Consider the following 21,963-nt stretch of genomic DNA (forward strand, 5'->3'; position numbering starts at 1 on the left):
AGGAAGAGTCTAGGCAGATAGACCAGAAGAAGTATGTACCTACAAACACAGAGAGAGAATTTTAGATTCATTTTAATAAAATATCATAGAGAATAATAAGGTGGTTACTTACTACTTGAAGCAAAGAAAGATATCCAAGTCCTACATTATCAAAGTTTACTTTCACATTTTTCCACCTGGCAGTTTGATTGCTCTCTATGAGGGCTTGACATTCGCTGTAGTTGTTGACCACGCTTACATCAAACATTTCTCCAGTGGTGTAGTTAATACAATGATAAAACTTGCCAGCAAAGAGATTCACTCCCATGATACTGAATATTAGCCAAAAGATCAGACAAACCAGAAGTACATTCATTATGGATGGAATCGCTCCTAAAAGAGCATTGACAACAACCTGGCATAAACATAAGAAGGAAAAATAGGTGAAACATAAACAACAAATATTTATTTTTATCTATTTTTAAGCACTATAAACAACAACAGTCTAATGATAGAACATAAATCTCTTCTTAAAGTTCAATATTTGTCAGAAACTAGTCTTTGGTAGCTCCAACTATAATTTTTAACTTTTACTGCTGAACAGATTAAAATATATTTTATATTGTAGAATGCTCTGCCAAGAGGTAAGATCATCTGCCTATCAAATTTCATTGAAAAATGAAACTAACTATAAATACAAAGAATAATTAAGGCTGCAAATAGTGCACTGACTGTAGAAGCCACGTCATCACACGAACATCACATTTTTTCTAAAAATCATGCAAACAGCAAAATTTACTATCCAAAATTTTAGAGTCAAAGAGAACATTCGAAGGTCAATTACCAGGGTGAAAGGGAACTCTAATATGAACTATTCTGAGAAAGCAAGTGTAAGGCAGCACTGTCCCAGGCAATGTAGCATATATACAGTCACCCTACATATAAAAACTCTGGAGCAAAGAGATCAAAGCATGGAGACTGAACACATGATGAGGAAGGAGAAGGAGCTTGAAAATCAGGAGATCTGTATTCTAGTTTGCATCACAAATTTGCTACGCTCCTTAAAGCAAGGCATTTAACTTTTCTGGCCCTTTTGTGTAATCCTTTCAAAAGAAAGTTTTGAAATTATAAAATGAAAGATTACAATAATCAGAACACAGACATGAATAAGAGTGTCTTTATTTTCATAAAGCATTGCAATTTAAGTCCAAGCATTTCACTTGATGGCTTTGTTATTTGCAGCTTTCTCAGTTTACTATGGCTTTTAAAGACTATTTTTTAGTACATTTCTTAATTAACCCTCAAGTAAATATTGAGCTAAATATCTTGTTCTGTACAAGCTCACATAAACTACAACAGAAATAAACTTTATCAATGAATAGATGTGTAAAATACAAGAAATATATGCTTTAGTTTTCCTCAAATCTTTTATGGGAAAAAAGTACATACAAATACATACAAACATATAAATATATGAGTAACCGGCCCTGGCCGGGGGGCTCAGCGGGCAGAGCGTTGGCCCGGCATGTGGAAGTCCCAGGTTCGATTTCCAGCCAGCGCACACAGGAGAAGCGCCCATCTACTTCTCCACCCCTCCCTCTCTCCTTTCTCTCTCTTTCTTCCCCTCCCACAGCCAAGGATTCATTGGAGGAAAGTTGGCTCGGGTGCTGAGGATGGCTCCATGACCTATGCCTCAGGTGCTAGAATGGCTCCATTTGCAGTGAAGCAATGCCCCGGATGGGCAGAGCATCACCCTTTGGTGGGCATGCCGGGTGGATCCCAGTTGGGCGCATGCAGGAGTCTGTCTGACTGCCTCCCCCCGCTTCTCACTTCGGGGGGGGGGAAATATATATATGAGTAACAATGTCTTACAGCAACAATACACAATCAATACTAGACAAAAGGCACAAATTATCTGCAAATTGGCACCTGGATAATATTTTAATGTATTTTTAAATACAAGTAAATTTTAAAGAATTTATTATAGTGTTAAGTTACTACCCGAATTTCAACTCTTAAATGCAGAGCTACTTAGACTTGACACTTAATTTTTTAGTGCACAACAAGGAATGCTCTACTATGCAAATGTGAGGAGATATCAGTTAATAGTTATAATTTTTTTTTTACAGCTAGAGTGAGAGTGAGACAGAAAGACAGAGAGAAGAAAGGAGAGAGACAGACAGGAAAGGAGAGAGATGAGAAGCATCAATTCTTCATTGTGGCACCTTAGTTGCTCATTGATTGCTTTCTCATATGTGCCCTCACCAGGGGCGAGAGTTGAGCCAGTGACCCCTTGCTCAAGACAGCAACTCTGTGCTCAAGCTGGTGAACCCACACTCAAGCTGGATGAGCCCGTACTCAAGCCAGTGACCTTGGGGTTTCAAACTTGGGTTCTCTGTGTCCCAGGCCAATGCTCTATCCACTGTGCCACTGCCTGGTCAGGGACAGTTATAATTTTTAAAAAAGCTGGATAGCAAAGAAATAATAAGTGTGTTACCAAGACAGTAACTCTATGAAAGAACTCAGGATTTAGTGTCTTATATATACAAATTTGATATAGAAAATATAAAAATTATTCTAGGAGTAAAAGTTTGATTCCATTTTTTACCAGAAAAACTACTGCAAAAACAGCAATTTTAAACCGGTCAAGTGAAAAGAATTTAAAGACTAACAAGTGTTCTAACCATATGCACACAAACACAGACACACACATCTGCCTACCATTCATTTCTGGTTGTACTGGCAACATTCATAGAAAGTCCTAACTAACTATTCTTCAATATCTGAAAAAGCTTCATTTTTTAACAGTTCATTTTTTAATAGTTAAATCCACTAAGATACAGCATCACCACTTCCTCAGTGCTGCGGGTATGAGGTCTCAGGTTTTGTGCCCAGGGTTGACACAAACTTCTCCCTGTTCTTTGTGTCACCTTTCAATATGAGTGTTAGATTTCCACAGATGACCTACTTTCAGGCATCTCGGCTTCTGTTTGAGAGCTAAAAGGCCACATTTGCTCTTTGAAAAGCTTAAAACATGTCAGTTATATGGTGCAATGAAGAAATGATGACAAATGATTTGGTGGTTTTAAATTACAGTGAGTGGGATTTCCTGCACAGTAATAAGTGGAATAAACATAATTACTCTTGACTCACATCAGAAGCCTACACAGCATGGTGGAGATCTCTCACACAGTGAAAAATCTAGTATGAAACAATCACTCGGGCATTACATTCTGTGTAATGTCCCCAACAGTGTCAATTTATGGATGTTTAACAAATATTATTGATGGTTTATGTCGGTGTGAATGTAGAAGACACAAATTCCCCATGGATGCGCCATTTCTAAGGTACAGCATGTTTGTCTGTTCTTAACTGTAATTACAAGAAACTATAAAACCTTTGGTCTTACCCTCATTCCTTCAAAGCGGGATAAGGCTCTCAGTGGTCTCAGAGCTCTTAGTGTTCTGAGGGATTTGATGGCACCAAGTTCTGAGTAACCCAAGGCATTTGCAGTCAAGCTAACCAAGGAGACCTGTACAGAAAGAGCAACACAGGTTTCCTATTTACACATAAAAAGGCGTACACAGTTCAACTTTGCTTTTTGTGATAAACTAGTTGTCCTCAGTATCAGCATCACCTGGAGGGCTTGTTGAAAACATAGACAGACCCCTGGCAGATTCTGAGTCAGTAGCTTTGGGGTGGGGTCTGATAGTTTGCATTTCTTAAAGGTTCCCAGGTGAATCTAATGAAAGTGGTCTGGAAGGCACACTTTTAGAACCACTGGTTTAAATGAACGAGAAAGAAAAAGCTATATATGTTCTCTTTCCAAGATTCTCGACAAGAACTTTTTTTTTGTAAATTAAATGTAAAGCAAGAAAAAGAATGACACAGTTATGTGATCTTCATCTGTAAAACTTTACCATTTCTCACATTATTTAGCAGAACTTAATGGGAAATTTAAACAGCACAAGTACATTAGGAAAGTATGCAAAACATTCGTGAATCTGAACATAACACATTCAGAATGATCCGGGCCTCTAAACAGCGGCTTTACCTTTACGTAAATTTCAATGAGGGTACAAAATCATTAATTAGCTCAAATTAACTTACAATATTTTAGTATACTTAATTAGAAATTGCCAAAACAATGTTTTCTTTAATCATTTGTACATGTGACTAATGTAGTTGATAAAAGTTTAAAATCTCAGCTGAAAAAGAAAGAAATGTCATAGGTGGCACAGGAATGTGTGATTTCCTTTGAAAATACCCAGAAAAATGCATTAAAATTATATAAGCTAAAGTGTACCTGAATTTCAAAAGCAGGTAAATAAAAATAGATGTATAATACAGCTTTAACAGTATGGTATTAAAGATATTTGAAAAAAAATTTTTAAGAAAAATAACTATAACAGAAAATTTTTCACAACAAAACTGGACTTTTTGAAACAGTTCTGCACATGTAATCTTTTTTTAAAATTATTTTTATTTATTTATTCATTTTAGAGGAGAGAGAGAGAGAGAGAGAGAGAGAGAGAGAGAAGGGGGAGGAGTAGAAAGCATCAACTCCCATATGTGCCTTGACCGGGCAAGCCCAGGGTTTTGAACCACCAACCTCAGCATTCCAGGTCGATGCTGGATCCACTGCGCCACCACAGGTCAAGCCTGCACATGTAATCTAAAACAGCAAAACTTCTAATTTGAAAAATACTGAGCTACAAAATTATATTTTTAGTTGTTTATATATATATTTTTTCTAAAATCTAAACTTTCAGACTTTGCAGGTCTCCTCTTTACAGATAACTAAAAAATAAAGGTCCCAATTGGTCTTTTGGCCTTTAAATAATCTCCTTTTTAAAATTCTTTCCATTATTCATATCTCCACCAAATTTCTCTCCCTAAAATAGTGAACTTCTTTTGTTACTTTCCATTATCTCTAGTTTAGTAAAGAAGAAATCTTTAAAGGTCTAAATCTCTTTGGATGGTATTTCAGGGTCTTTAAACTCTTCTCCAAATTATCTTATTTTATCATCCAATTACAGAATGCTTTCCCTCACTCTCCGGCACTGTACTTACCCACAAGGGCTACTTGTTCCTTGAACATACCCTGTTGACATGCATCAATGTCTTAATATTTTGGTGCCCCTCCCCTCATCTGTACCTGCTGACATTCTTATCCCTCACACTGTAGCTCATACTGCACTGTCCTCACAAAGCCTCTCCCCCTCCTTCAGAGAAGTGAATGGCACTTCTAATACAGACTTCATCTTCTAGTTGTATACATATCTGTCTTCACTAGACAACTCTGAGCTCCTACATGCCCAGAAAAATGACATGCAACTTAGTATCTTCAGTAACAAAATAGATGATCAAAAATATATGGATAAAAAGTAAAGTATTGATTAGTTTAATATTATCACAATAGTTTTCTTAAATCTAAGAAGGTAAATATCAGAATGTGTTAGGTAATGTAAATACCAGCTGCAGAACAACTAGATTTCTCTTAAGAATTTCTTTATACTATTGTAAATATATTCAAAGAGTGAAAGGGACCCATGTAAAATAATTAAAGGAAAATACAGAGGATCCCAATAAAGAAATAGAAACTATATGAAAGAAAACTGGACAGATACACGCATTAAAGTAAAACTAGGCCCTGATCAGTTGGCTCAGTGGTAGAGTATCAGCCCAGCATGTGGAAGTCCTGGGTTTGATTCTCAGTCAGGGCACACAAGAGAAGCAACTATCTGCTTCTCCACCCCTCTCCCTCCCCCTTCTCTCTCTCTCTCTCTCTCTCTCTCTCTCTCTCTCTCTCTCTCTTCCCCTTCTGCAGCCATGAATTGATTGGTTCAAGCACATCAGCCAGGTGCTGAGGATGGCTCTGTGGAATCTCCATCTCAGGTGCTAAAAATAGCTTGGTTGCAAGCATGGCCAGAGATGGACAAAGCATCAGCCCCATATGAGAATTGCCGGGTCGACTCAAGTTGGGATGCATGCAGGAGTCTGTTTCTACCTCTCCTCCTCTTACTTGGAAAAGAAGAAAAAAAAAAAGTGAAACTGGACCACTTTCTTACATCATATACAAAAATAAACTCAAAATGGATTAAAGACTTAAATGTAAGACCTGAAACCATAAAAAACCTAGAAGAAAATATAAGCAGTAACTCTTTGACATCTCTCTTAGTAATATCTTTTTGGCTATGTCTTCTTAGGCAAGAAACAAGAGCAAAAATAAACAAATAGAACTACAGTATCAGACTAAAACACTTCCACACAGTGAAGAAAACCATCAACAAAATGAAAAGACAACCTACTAAATAAAAGTAGATATTCACATGATATATTCAATAATGGGTTAATATTCAAAATATATAAGGAACTCATAACTCAATAACAACAACAAAAAGCTAACTGAACAATAAAAAAAAATAGAGGACACGAATAGCCATTTTTCCAAAGCCAATAGATATATGAAAAGATGTTCAACTGAGGTCGCCGGTTCAAAACCTTGGGCTTGCCTGGTCAAGGCACATATGGGAGTTGATGCTTCCTGCTCCTCCCCCTTCTCTCTCTCTCTGTCTCTCTCTCTCACTCCTCTCTCTCTAAAAAAATCAATAAATAAAATATTTAAAAAAAAAAGATTGTTTAAAAAAAAAAAAGAAAAGATGTTCAACAACACTTATCAGAGAAATGCAAATGAAAACCACAATGAGATATTATAATATAATAATAAAAAATCTATAATAAAAATGGCTATAGTAAAAAAATCAACAAATAACAAGTCATGCACTGTGTTAGTATTGTAAATTGGTGCAGCCATTATGGAAAACAATATGGAGATTCCACAAAAACTAAAAATAGAACTATCACACAACCCAGAAATTCACTTCTGGGTATTTATCCAAAGAAAAAAGACACTAATTCAAAAATACATATACATCCCTATGTCTTTTGAAGCATTATTTACAATAGCAAAGATATGGAAGCAACGTAGGTGTCCATCAATAGATAAATGGATAAAAAGGTTTTATATATACACAATGGAATATTACTCAGCAATAAAATAAAAAATCTTGCTATTTGTGACAACATGGACAGACATAGAGGGTATCATGTTAAATTAAATAGTCAAACAGAGGAAGACAAATACTATGCAAGTTCACTTATATGGAATATAAAAAAAATGAACAAACATAACAAAGCAAAACCAAATTCATAGAAACAGAAAACAAACTAATGTTTGCCAGAAGTGATGGGTAAAAAGGTAAAGGCAAATACAGTCAACAATATTATAATAATTTTGCACATTTACAGATGGTTACTGAACTTAGTGTGATGGTTACATTGCAAGGTATAAAAATGTCAAATCAGTATGTTGTATATGTCAAACTAATACTATATTGTATACCAACTATACTTTAATAAAAAGGTTAAGTATTAAAAAAAGAATTTATTTTATTTAGGGAATATTGACTTAATGCCTTTATTATTACATAGCTATATTAAATATAATGTATCTTATTATAAATTTAGCAATGTATCTTCACTACATGCAGAAAATATGGAAAAGGAAAAGTATCATCTCTAAGCTCATTATACAAATAAAGAATGGCATAGACTTGATATATTTTCTCATTGTTTGTAATGTCCAAACATATGGGTTTTAAATATTGTTTATTGCCCTGGCTGCTTGGCTAGTGGTAGAGCATTGACCCAACATGTGTATGCTCAGGTTTGATTCCCAGTCAGGGCACATAGGAGGAGCGACCATCTGCTTCTCTATCTCTCCACCTCTTCCTTCTCTTTTTCTATCTTTCTCTTCCCCTCTTACAGCCATGGCTCAGTTGGAGCAAGTTGGCTATGGGCACTGAGGATGGCTCCATGGCCTCACCTCAGGCACTAAAATAGCTTGGTTGCTGAGCAACCAAGATGGACAGAGCATCACCTCATAGGGGGTTTGCCAGGTAGATTCAGGGCACATGCAGGAGTTTGTCTCTCTGCCTCCCCACTTCTCACTTAAAATAATAATAATAAAAAATATATATATATTATTTATTGATATTTTATTGCCAGAAAACTTCTGGTTTTAATTTTGCATGTAACTTTCTATGTTATATTTCAAAATAGATCCACATCAAGCAGATTAAAAAAATAAGATATTTTTCTCTCTTAAATTCAAAGAACTCTCTTTGCCTCTTACACATTTTTTCTTCATCTGTTTGGTGATAGAAAGTTCATATTGGATTATTAAGCTAATATATTTTTTTCACTTAAAACTGTAAAAATTAATTTTCTCCAAGAAAGGGTTCATTTTTCTCTTTTGCTAACATGATAAGTAAATTTTGTATATCAAAATATGTCTTTAATTGCCAAGAAATTATTAAAATCAACAGAATATTACCTTTGCAATGCACTGTTAAACACGTTGTGCTTTCCTGAGAATTCCACATAGTTCTCCATTATGTTGGCAGTGAGCAGCAATCTGGTCCCTTCCCCCAAACCCTCATTCCCGGTACTCACCATCTCCCCTAGACCTTTCTAGACAAAAAGCCTTTAAGTTCCTTCCTATCCATTCTGAATGAACCCCTAATTTGAAAGGTATTTAAGAAGTGAATTTCCAAAATTAAATAAAAATGACTGGAAGGTTTTTTTTGTGTTCAGTTAAGATCTTATATTTATGAATAAAAGCTAAGATCTTTCTCAAACTTCTCACTCAGAAATCAGGAAGTAATGTTATATTCAATGTTTTAAAGCCTCTTGTATTCTGGTACTGCATCTTACTTTATTTGCAACACCAATGTGATTAATAAAACCTTTAAATAATTAGCTCATAGTCAATCTGTTTCAACTATAATACAAAATAAGAAGTGTCTCTTTCTATTTGGACTTTCAAATTTCTTTGTAATTACTAATTCATTTATGGGATGAACACTTCTCTAAACTGTCTGGTGATGACAAAGATACTAATGTCAAAGATGACAGTGAAGAACTGAAATACTGCTATTGTGTTAAATGTGAGAGTGAAAAAATAAAACTTCCACAATCTTCATTAATATAGTATTTGTATCAGTTGAGATTTTTAATATTAATTTGAATATAAATCACTAGTTATAGTAACAGCATTTCACTGTTTTATCTGTGAAAGTAAAGGCATTTAAATTGGTAACAAAAAAATTGCTTGGGGAATTTTTATCATTGGGAAAATAGGAATCTTCATTTATATTTGGGCTGAAGCATACAGTATTTTCAGAGTGCCTATTATATACTCGTCGGGCACCATGTGAGGACTACTTCTTATTACATGCCATGGAATGGGACAAGAAAGTAAAGAATACTCACATCCACAATCAGAAAATCCAGCCAGCACCAGGCATTGGTAAAATACACTTGAAAACCATATGCAACCCACTTGAGAAGCATTTCCAGGATGAATATATAAGTGAAAACTTTGTCAGCATATTCTAACATGGTTTTAATGGTTTTTCGCTGCTCAATATAGATGTCTTCAAAGGCCTGTAAATAAAAATATCCCATTAAATTTCATTGTCATGAACTGTCTCTAATTGGTAGCTTATTAGAAAAAACATTCTACAAGCCTCTTAGGTGCCTGAGGCTAGAAACCTTGTGTTTCTCATATCTGCATTTTGCTTTATAGTTATCTATATGCAAATGACTGCATTTCAGTCAACCAACAAATTTAAATAATATTAACATTTTAGTATCAGGGTATCTCTAAAAAGCTTAAAAAAATTTGACAGCCAGCTGCTTCTCTCTATACAGCAGAAAGTCATGGCAGGAAGGCCCACTTTATTTAATGCAGTCACTGGAATCTATCTATCCTTTCTCTATTGCAAATGTAAAGCAAGGCACCCGTTTAGCCTGGGTAAGGAAACTTTCTCCTTTCTCTCCTTTTTCTTTCTTTCTTTCTTTCTTTCTTTCTTTCTTTCTTTCTTTCTTTCTTTCTTTCTTTCTTTCTTTCTTTCTTCTTTCTTCCTTCCTTCCTTCCTTCCTTCCTTCCTTCCTTCCTTCCTTCCTTCCTTCCTTTCTTTCTTTCTTTCTTTCTTCTCTCTCTCTTTCTCTCTCTCTTTCTCTCTCTCTTTCTCTCTCTGTTTCTCTCTCTCTCTGTTTCTCTTTCTCTCGTACACACACACACAAACACACAGAGTCTGGGCATGTCTACAGTATCCCCCTCTGCTATCATTTTGCGGAGCTTTTCAGAAAGGGTGAGAGGACTCATTAAAAGGAATTCCTGGGACTTCTAGAACGAAAAGAGCATTTATTTAACTCAATCCCTTTGCCAGAAAAACTATGAGGGAAACTTGGTGGTCTGGATTAAGGATAAAGGAAAATATTCTTTATTTTGAAGAAATGGAGATCTAGTTTGTTCCCAGGGCTTAGCACAAGGGCCTAATGGCTTTTCAGTTCAATGTATAGCGGCAGGTGGAAGCCCCTCAGAAAAGCCAGTTTTGACTGGGTGTATTTGAAAACCAAGAGCTACTACTATACAGGGACATGAGTCACTGAAGAGACCTCACAGTTGTCTTTCTGTGAGGCGTTAAAACACAGGGTTGATCTTATCTGTTCTGAGTACATGGCAAGTTACAGGATTTCAGTCAAATGCTTCTAGATACAATGCTATCCTCATGTTGAAATGAATCAACAAACACCACTGACTAAAAAAATAAAGCAACCATGTTTGTATGACCAAGTAGGAAAACTAGCCACACTGTTTTTATTATATTAATTAATATTTTGACCAAATTGACTATCCCATTGAATAAAATTGACATAAAATAAGTTTGTAATGTTTCACTTTGCCTCTAGTCAGTATTTTTGTTAGTTTACTATTTACCACTCACTATGGTTGGCACTAGAGAATCAGCATGAACAAGACCGGTGTGTCCCCTGCAGCAATGGGGTTTATGTTAAGCAGTTTGATATTTAGCTGATAATCCCATACCATGCCTACATAAGTCATTCTTAATGAGAACTGTCTCTGTTAACTGAAAGTCAAAAAGATTCTTCTTTAAATATTACCAGAAGCATCTTGTTCTGAGTTTGATTCAATCTGAGGCCTATCCAGAACAATACATTTATCACGCTTATTTATTGAGCCTTTCACAACTGTACTATAAATATCGCACAATAACTCTCATCCTCACTGACAGCTTATTGTAAAAAGATGTAATAGGCGGTTCATTGAAGGGAACGGGAAAGGGTAAAGGTGGAGGAGCAGATCATATGTCACCTACCAGTGCCCCACTGCTAAGCAGAATCATGAAGACAATGAAGGTTTCAAACCAGTTATGCTCCACTATTTTATAGCAAGTTTTTCTCAAGTTCCACCAGAGTTTTCCTTTGCCTTCTTCTATGCTTATCTGACAACACTTAAACTTGCGTACACAGTCTAAAATATGTCAAAATAAAAGAAGAAAAAGAAAAAACTCTTTGATTATATACATTTGTATCTGTGAGAGATTCATCTATGTTATTATCTGATACCTTGTAAATGACTTTACTTTTTTAAGATGGCTTCCACTTTTAGAAATACAAATCATTTATATGGTATTTTAATCATTCATTCTATAATTTTTATGTGATACATTATATTACATTATAAAAACATAGAAAATTGATATCACCAAAAGCTGATAGTTCCACCCTCTTCTTATGAGTGTGATTTCATTCATATGTGGACATTATGTATATTTGAATTCTAATTAGTTTACTTAATGGTCTAATATAAACATTTCTTTTTTATTACAAATAAAAAGAATATGAAAGGTTTCACAATATCTCCAAATAAGACTATCAGACTTAGCCAGAAGTTATATAAATATTCTACTATTACTGACTATTTATGTTGCCTTAATTCTGGTTATTGTTAGCAACAGTGTGATAAACATCTTTGTATGATTTTGGATGACTAGATCAAAGGCTTGTCAACAAATATTTATTGAATACCTTCTGTATTCAAGGAATTGTATTAGACAAATTATATAGAATGTGTACAACATAATCTTGCCCCAAAAAAGCGCATACATTTTAAGCAGGGAAGATTTTCTCACAGATTCTATAGTTATAAAAAGCAACAATTATCACATAATAAATAAGGTATTGTGAGAGTTGGTTGGCAGAGTTTAATTTCTGATATTGAACTTTACGGTGGTAATGGATTTGAGAATAGACTTTGAAGGCTGTAAAATAATTAGTTCTATGCAATGAGATACCACCTCACACCTGTTCGATTAGCTATTATTAACAAGACAGGTAATAGCAAATGTTGGAGAGGCTGTGGAGAAAAAGGGCCTCATTCATTGTTGGTGGGAATGTAAAGTAGTACAACCATTATGGAAGTACGTATGGTGGTTCCTCAAAAAACTGAAAATAGAACTACCTTATGACCCAGCAATCCCTCTACTGGGTATATACTCCAAAAACTTAGAAACATTGATACGTAAAGACATATGCAGCCCCATGTTCATTGCAGCATTGTTCACAGTGGCCAAGACATGGAAACAACCAAAAAGCCCTTCAATAGAAGACTGGATAAAGAAGATATGGCACATATACACTATGGAATACTACTCAGCCATAACAAATGATGACATCGGATCATTTACAACAAAATGGTGGGATCTTGATAACATTATACGAAGAGAAATAAGTAAATCAGAAAAACCAAGAACTGCATTATTCCATATATTGGTGGGACATAAAAACGAGACTAAGAGACATTGATAAGAGTGTGGTGGTTACGGAGGGGGAGGGAGGGAAAGGAAAGAGGGGAGGGGCACAAAGAAAACTAGATAGAAGGTGACGGAGGACAATCAGACTTTGGGTGATGGGTATGCAACATAATTGATTGACAAGATAACCTGGACATGTTTTCTTTGAATATATGTACCCTGATTTATTGATGTCACCCTAGTAAAATTAATAAAAAAAAATTAAAAATAAATAAATAAAATAACCCATTCTAGTACATAGAGCTGTTAAGGAATGCAGAAATTTTGATACAAGCCAAACTTGATGAGAGGAAAGTCTGGAGGTTGCATGACAGAGTCAGGACCAGAGCCAATCTGAGAAAAAGACTGGAGTGAATCAATTAGAAAATTTAAATTTTAGGGGCTGTTTAATAAAGAAAACATTGAAGAATTTTAAGGAGTTATGAAGATTTACCTGATAAGAACACTGATTTAGAATTATCTATGCCAATTTAAAAAACTGGGTAAATAGAAGAAAGAGGATGGAAAAAACATTAAAAGTTTAGGAGATACAATCAGCTGAACATGAAAGAAAGTGAAAACAAGGGCAACAGTGGTGACAGTGGTCAGGAACACTGCTGGGCTGACAGGACCTGGCAGCACACAGAAAACGGTGGCACTGATGCGTAAACAGAGAGGTCAGGAGATAGGGCTCTTGTTCAATGAATAGGATAATGTATACCTCATCTTCAAGGAGCATCATATTTTACTGCATTGGTATTTATCAGATGCATAATGTACTGACTAGATCATATCCATATCCTTTGTTTCATGAAAACTTAATGCTATTAGTTTCTCATCTAAGTAACCCAGGGCATATTTGTTGTTTCCTTGAAGGCAAGAACTGTTTTACATTTTTGTTTTCCCAAAGAATAAAAATATTATATGCCTTGAATATATTCCTGTAATTAGTTAAATAAAACTTCAGTTAATTTCCTCCCTTAAAGAGGATGTGAGATGAAAAAACACTGTGCAACCAAAAAATGATCAGAGTTAGTGCAAATAAATAAATAAATAAATAAATAAAAGCCAAAATATTGAGACACTGGTTTACCTATGAGATGGAAGAAAGGAAAGGGTACAAAAAGGACCTAATAGGTATCTGTTTTATTCTTAAAAACTTTGCAGCAAAATTGACACAAAATAATCAAATCATTAAAGTTGGTTGGTTGGTTGGTATATATGTATTAGTTATTATTGTTGTGTGTAAAGTTATGTTGGTAATATTTCATTCTTAAGTATATCTTTAACTTTCTAAAAGACAAATGTTGATGGCATCATCATTATTATTATGCATATACTGTGACCCTAAAATAAGCTAACTATCAGGGGAAAAGTAATAACAAATACTACAGAAATGATTTTTGTGATATACCACTTGAATGTTTTGTGAAGTCATAATTTTTTTCAGAATTAAGTAACTAAACTGAAATATATGCAGATTTTTTGAAGGAAATAGAAAAAAATATGGTTTTTCTCATAACTTGAGCTGAACAAACAGTTCTCCCTCTGAAATTATTATATAACTGAAAATTAATATTTAAATATTTATTATCACATATGCATTTAAGTCCAAAATCAATGTGTATGCAAAATAATCTTCTGTAATAACCTTGAAAGAATATATGACATCAATGTGATTTCTAACATCTATATAATTGCAGTTAAAAAAATTAGCTTTGTCCTGGCCAGTTGGCTCAGCGGTAGAGCATTGACTTGGCATGTGGAAGTCTCAGGTTTGATTCCCGGCCAGGGCACACAGAAGAAGTGCTCGTCTGCTTCTCCACTCCTCCCCCTCTCCTTTCTTTCTGTCTCTCTCTTCCCCTCTGTCAGCCAAGGCTCCATTGGAGCAAAGTGGGCCCCGTTGCTGAGGATGGCTTCATGGCTTCCATCTCAGGTGCTAGAATGGCTCCAGTTGCAATGGAGCAATGCCCCAGATGGGCAGAGCATCACTCCCTGGTGGGCATGCTGGGTGGATCCCAGTTGGGTGCATGCAGGAGTCTGTCTGCATCCCGGCTACTCCAGAAAAACACATACAAAAAGTAATTAACTTAAAGTTTATATTAAACGTTTTAATGTTCTTAAAATAAACATATAGCACCCCTCAAAAAGATTTTAATTGCAATAAACTAGTAAAAAGTTAGTTGCAATAATCTAGTAAAAATTTGAAGCTGTCATTATTAAACTTTCATTTCAGCAATTACAATATGATATTGAATTTGGGATTAAGATATATTATGATTTGCCTGACCAGATGGTGGCACAGTGGATAGAGTGTCGGACTGGGATGCGGAGGACCCAAGTTCAAGACTCCAAGGTTGCCAGCTTGAGCGTGGGCTCATCTGGTTTGAGCAAGGCTCACCAGCTTGAGCCCAAGGTCGCTGACTCGAGCAAGGGTTCACTCAGTCTGCTGAAGGTCCATGGTCAAGGCACACATGAGAAAGCAATCAATGAACAACTAAGGAACCGGAACAAAGAATTGATGCTTCTCATCTCTCTCCCTTCCTGTCTGTCTGTTCCTGTCTGTCCCTCTCTCTGACTCTCTCTGTTTCTGCCACAAGAAAAAGAAAAGAAAAAAGATAGAGTATAATTTATTAAAAAGCTGTTAATTAAAGAAATGAGTTAAAATAAATGATTTCCAGGGCTTCAGGGAACTCTTTCTATGTCTACAACAGTGGTTTATCTAAGAAATGTAAAGAATTTTGTACTCTATGGTATTACACTAATCTTTATGCCTCTCTGCATCATTAGATGTGAATTCCAACACTAAATCTGGTTTGGCCAGGTGAACAAGGCAGGGGCTACAAGTTCTGAGCATTTTGGCTTCTCTCTTGCCCCTTTACCTTCACCATGAGAACAATGCCGGGCCTGTTTGAGGAGGGTAAGAGTAAAGTGGAGCTGAGTCACCTCAATTGTCTCATACAAGACCTCAAATTTGTGAAAGAGCCCAACCAAGATCAGTAAAACTAGCTAGCTAGCCCTGGAGTTGTGAGCCAAAATATAAGTTTGTTGTTACATGCTAAGATGTTTTGGGTAGTTTGATGCATAGTGTTATATTCAAGAGATAACTGATCCAAACCTCAAATAATATACTTTCAGCTTCCTTTGGAAAATTCTCTTCAGATTATTTTAATGGCATGGTACCAAATATTATATAATATTTATATATACTAACCCAAGGTATATTTTGGCATTTAATTATATATTATAATTCAGAACTAATAAGAACTTTTGACCTTTATTTGACCTTAAATGTACCATTATCAGTCAGTACCCCTTATGATCTGATAAAACTGCAAACAATAAACTACTTCTTTGACTTTTAAATACTTTCTTTTATTTTTTGAAGTGAAAGAGAGATAGATATGATTTGGTTTTCTCATCTGTTATATATTCTAGAAGGCCATCAAAAAACCAAGATAGTTAGTAGCAGCATTTCTTAGAGTTGAACAGGATCCACAAAAATAAAAATTATCTGGCGACATCAATTAAATCTTATCTTTTAAAAATAATCTTTGTTTTGATATAGAAAAAGTAAAACAAACAAGTAAATAGCTGTTAGATAGACAAAGATGATTAAAAAGGGGGGAGTGAGAATACAGGGACAGCGAGGAGAAGTCTCACGAGCGTACGTATACTGTTTTTCTTACCTTCGGTGAAACAGGCTTCAGGCTCCAGGGATTCCTCAGGTTCAACCTCAGGTTGTTCCCCCTCAGCGGGAGCTCCTATATCAACTGTGCTGCCTTCAGATGAACTAGTTGCATTTAGCTTCTGAAAATCAATTCCACAGAAAAGCTTTTAAAATATTTTCTTTAATCTATAATATAAAAATTCAAAAGGCGTGCGCGCCCTCAAGTCTTCAGTATGCATTTCCTTGATCTGTAATTTAAGAATATCTTAAACATGATGCCAGTTCGCTTTAGTAGAGGTGGGGGGTCACAAGATTAGATACAGCACCACAGGATATTTTTTTCTTTAAAAAATATGGTGCCAACAAGTTTAATATTTTTTGACTAAGCCCACGTGTAGAGATTCTGAGATAAAATCCTGCAGAGAGCTTCTGTAAGCTGCCAGAGTCGTATGGTCGTCTGTGATCTTGCTTTGGTCAATTAGTTTGCAAACGGTACAGTGTGTCTTGTTCTAAAATTGTGACCCAACCAACGAAAGCTGCACAAGTGTATTTTCATGTCAAATGCAGAAAAGATTTGATCAAATGCACATAAACAGCAACAATCTAAATTTATCCACTTTTCGTTGACATGAAAAAATATACCACTGGTTGTTATTAAATATATTCTATAGTTTTCTAATTCCAAAAAGAGCAGCACATTGTTAGCTTGATAGCAAGAGCTGATATTTCGCATTCTCTTTGGCCAATGCACTCCTGTATTCCATTGTGCATTTGGAAACTACTTGTTACTTTGGCACTCTTACCTGTTTTGTTCATACAGACACATATAAATCTTTGGTTGTTGTTTTGTTTTCCTTTAGGTTATATCAAATGCCACCAAAAGAAAAATATACTGAGTAAGAAGTTCTTTCAGATCTTGAAATGCAACAAACTTTAACCAGGTCAGGTTCATAGATCAGCATGAATAAATGGATCCCAGTCTTTAACCTGGTCCTAAAATGCTGCAGGAATGTCACAGGGCCAGGTATGAGTGCCACATGGAATCAAAGTAGTTTGGGCCACAGCATTCTCAAACCTGTTACAATGTTATTACCATTAATGCATAACATTAGGAAATGGCTGAGCTGATAAGAACTACATTATAAAGGGGATGAGGTAAGCACATGATAAAATGCACGTTGAAGTATGTTGAACTATTATAAAATAGACATTGTAGTCAGTACTAGAGACAGTCTATGAATATTTGGTCTAAGGATTATATAAATTACCCTGGAAAAATGGTTCCTTTATTATATGAAAGTAATTTTCTTTATATAAACTATTTACTTGACAAGTGGTGCTGATGTAGTAAAATATTTATACATAGATACATGAGAAGGAAATGTTTTCTTTGTCTTACATAATTTAACAATATCAGTAATAGAAGTATAAATATCATATACGTCTGCCTTCTAAGAACTAGTTTGGGGATTATTTTTTAATCTGACTCAATTAATTAAATCTGACTCAATGATTACATATTAGAAGGTGCTTGTGGGTTGTTGACTTATTTTTCTACTCAAGTATATCACAATATAAACATACTCAATTATAATACCTCTGTCATTAAAATCTAAATATATTTTATTTTAAGATGAAATATCAAAGTAAGATTTATACAGATATCCTAATTTTTAAAACTTTTTCTAATTTCCTATCTTTTGTCTTTAATAAATGTAGCCTTATTTATATACATAATTAACTAAGAAGTGACTTAATTATCCTCTCATTTCAACCCCTAAGATTCACATGAAGTTGTTACATATTAGGGACTTGAAAATACTGATCTTATCATTCATAGGACATTGAAACATGATATAAGTAATCAGAAAAATTGAATCACACTCATATCTGATCTAACTATAGACAGCCCACAATAAGAAATGAAAAACTTTCTTTTTAGAAACAAGCATCATACTACAAACACAGCATAGAGGAAGACCTAGGGGAAGGGCCCAAGTAAAAAGTGAGGATTCATATTCAGAGTGCACTACACGCTCAGGGTGGCATTGGTGAGTGATTGCATCGGAGCCTACATTAGGATTGGGTATGTTGAAGGTACTCAATAAATATTGTTTAAAAAATGAATGAATGAATGAACTTCATAACATAATGAAGTTTAACCCTTGGAATAGGAAAAGTTATCAGACAAGATATTCCAGGGAATCTTCGTAAAAATGTTCAAGAGTTTTTAGAGGATTCTGTAATATCAACTTAATTTTTTCATGTAACACATGACTTAGTATTGACATATAATTAATCCTTTGAGTAGTATGAACATTCATGTACGTCCTCGTACCTCCTGAACATCCAGAGTACGATTGATTTATTTTAAAAATATGTAAGGCAACATTAAAAAAAAGGCAAATGTATGTCCTTCTTGTTTCCATAACTTGATTATCAAACAAACATGATTTTAAGTTAATAGAACTGAAACTGGAATAATTTCATTTTTTGAAAAAAAACCTCACTCCTGAGGGTTAGTGAGCATGAAAAACAAACAAACAACTCACTACTAAAAAGGTTAATAGATTTTTTTTTACTGAAGTCTAATATTTATGTACTTAAAAGTCATGTTACTACTTTTTCAAAAGTGCAACATAAGTATTTTTTATTTCTAGAAGATAAATCTCATTAGATTTAATCTTTTAAAGCAAATATGCTTTTGCCATCTTTATATCTTCAGTACCTATAACCAATGTGTGTTTAATAGATGTGTGTTAAGAAAAGGACTGAATTACTATTACACAGTGTTGGGCATATAAGTTTGTAAAATTTGTGTTATTTGATTTTGCTCACTTTTATTGTTAAAAATGGCTGCTGCACAGTTGATACGGCTGATTACCTTTCTGCTTGGGAAGGGGCTTGGTTATGCTAATGTGTGCTGGAGGAGGGGTTTTTGCGCCAAAAAGTTTTAAGAAGAAAGGGGAAGTAGGAGACCACGTTGTTGCAGAGGAGGCCATGTTTCTGCAGCAGCCAAAATGGCAGTGTACTGAGGGAGAAGCCAGTTTGTGGAGAGAGGATAAGGTGTGCAGATGGGAAACAGAGGTGGCTGAGTTGGTGGGGTCCTTTGATTCTAGGAAAATCCAGATGTGTCAGTAGCTTTGTGAGCGCTGAATGAATGCGTTTTGGTGCCCTGTGTGTTTGTTTTTACTCACCTGCCCGGTGCAAGGCTAGAAAAAATATATGGCCCACCATTTCTTGGCTCCACAGCTTCATTACCATCTGTCTGAATCTAATGGGAACCTGCATGTGCTTGGAGGCTGTGACAGCAGCGAAGACTGGCCTTACACATGGACTCTTATTTCACCACTATTTCTAGCACCTCCTGTCTAGTACTTACTTTCACATTCAAGGGGATACAAATAATATTCTAACTTAAGGTGAAAAATAACACAAATTTGAATGATGTATGTAATGACCAACAACTCTTAGAATTAGGGGTGCTGTCTCAACTCCAAGATTCCAATTATTCATACCTGAGTTGAATCTATGAAGTAAACTTTAGTTTAACTCTAAAGTTAGAAGGACTCCAAAATCATTTTGATAGTGAATTATTTTGACAATGTTTTCTCTGTTTTCACTCTATGTACATAAATCTGGAGTCCCAGCAAGTGAATGAAACCTCTTTAAGAAGAGGAAATCTCATCCTTCTCCAACTTTCCTCTGATGTGGAACAATACAGGACCTGCCTGTACCATGAATTACTTGAATAGCTTTACTTGGTTTACAAATAAAGAATTTAGGCTGCATGTTAATCCTCAACATCAACCATTCCAGTGTCTATTTAGAGAAGGAAGTGGAGTTTTAATTATCTGATCAAAAGTCATAATGAGTCAGTACCTGGACTCTAGTTCTCTTTGTATTTCATTTTGCCAGGATTTTCAAGAGAGTTTCTTTGATGATTTAGAGGCAAAGCCAAATGTTTATCAATTTAAAGTATTTAGTAGATATGAATATAATTAAACATTATAGGTTCAAAATAGTTCTTGTGATATTGTTGATTCCTGTATCTCATGACCATGAACTTAGTATTAGCTCAAATTATATTTATATTCTTCTACTTATTATTATAGAACAGAGTTTAATATATACTGGAATATTTTAGGAACAAGAGTTTACTTTAAACTATAACCCTGAGATGTAGCCAACAAATTTTTTTGTGTGTTTGTTTCTTTTTTTTTAACTTACTCATTTTAGAGAGAGAAGAGAGAGGAAGGGGGAGGAGCAGGAAGCATCAACTCCCATATGTGCCTTGACCGAGCAAGCCCAGGGTTTCAAACCAGCAACCTCAGTGTTCCAGGTTGATGCTTTATCCATTGTATCACCACAGGTCAGGCCAACAAATTCTGATGTATAAAACCATTCTAGATAACCTTAATTCAATGACTTTCTTAAAATTAAATGAGATAAATATCATAATACTATAAAATATGTTGACTAAACCAGTTAAAACTTGTAAAGTGCCTATAGAAACCAAATGAATCAAAGTAAGAATATAAAAATTTTCAGCTTCAGATTAGGTCACATTTACAATCAATCCTAACTATAGTGCAAATTCACCAAGTAAGACTCAAACACATCATTATAAAAACTATTAGTACTCATACACTTAAAAAAAAGAATTTTCAAAAAAGGTTGCTTATAATACTTCAGTCTAGGTATTATTCACTAAAAATGCCACATGAGTAAAAATCAAAATATTAACTGGCTAGAAATAAAAACAGTACTATAGTTTCAAGTTCTGTACTTGACAAGTTTTATACTTCCCCTTCCTAAATTTAGATGGCTAGTTTCTTTTATTATCTGAGATTATTTATTGGGAAACAGTAGACTAAACGATTTTGTTAGAATAGCTTTTACTTTATTAAATTTTAATAAAATATGAATGTATTCCAATGTCAGGATAAAAAGAATATCAAACAGGAATAGCAAATTTTATTTGTTATGAATAGCATTGACAATAATTCACTTTCAAAAGAAAATATTAAACTTTTTTTTAAGTGAGAACCTTATCACAGAGCTCATATCATTTAAAATCTACGGTATTCTTCTAGAATCTAGGTAATTATAGTCATTGGAGTTAAGCAGAACAAAATTATGTTTTGCTTAATGATTTAATAAACATTGAGACACAAATATTTTACTTTGTATTTCTAAACATATACATTTCTTTTACTTTTTACATCATTGATAAATTATTAAACATCAATATGCCAAAATATTATGTAGTTCTTCTTTCAGAAAGTAAAAGTATTTATAAAAATAATTAACCTAACAGAAAAAGGGAGAGCAAGTTTCACTTCCTGTTGTTTTTCATAAGTACAAACTTGTTTCTCATTACAAAGTTATTTTTAATAAAATATAATTAGTACATATTGTATATAATTTAGCAAAAGAGTAATATTTTCTAATCTGAGTCAATAAAAATGAGATTTTTAAAAATAAAAATATCATTCAAATATAGATTAAATCAAATATTCCATATCTAACTAAAATTTGTTCTCTATGAATGGCAATCTTTTGTTCCACATGTATCCTAATTCTAAT

The 21,963-nt window shown here is 34.5% G+C and overlaps 1 protein-coding gene across 3 annotated transcripts in view; it reads right to left on the reverse strand.

The window, feature by feature from the left end:
- LOC136337578 (sodium channel protein type 2 subunit alpha) overlaps positions 1-21,963 on the reverse strand; it is a 160,743-nt gene that overhangs the window by 24,340 nt on the left and 114,440 nt on the right. For all 3 annotated transcript variants that reach the window (XM_066278965.1, XM_066278966.1, XM_066278967.1), the window contains 5 exons: positions 16,394-16,514; positions 11,229-11,383; positions 9,316-9,489; positions 3,389-3,511; positions 113-394 (listed from right to left, as the gene is read on the reverse strand). In XM_066278965.1, the coding sequence (XP_066135062.1) occupies positions 113-394; positions 3,389-3,511; positions 9,316-9,489; positions 11,229-11,383; positions 16,394-16,514 (855 nt within the window). The remainder of the gene's footprint in view (positions 1-112; positions 395-3,388; positions 3,512-9,315; positions 9,490-11,228; positions 11,384-16,393; positions 16,515-21,963) is intronic.

This window comes from Saccopteryx bilineata, chromosome 5 (assembly GCF_036850765.1).
Source record: "Saccopteryx bilineata isolate mSacBil1 chromosome 5, mSacBil1_pri_phased_curated, whole genome shotgun sequence".
In the NCBI taxonomy this organism is placed as follows: Eukaryota; Metazoa; Chordata; class Mammalia; order Chiroptera; family Emballonuridae; genus Saccopteryx; species Saccopteryx bilineata.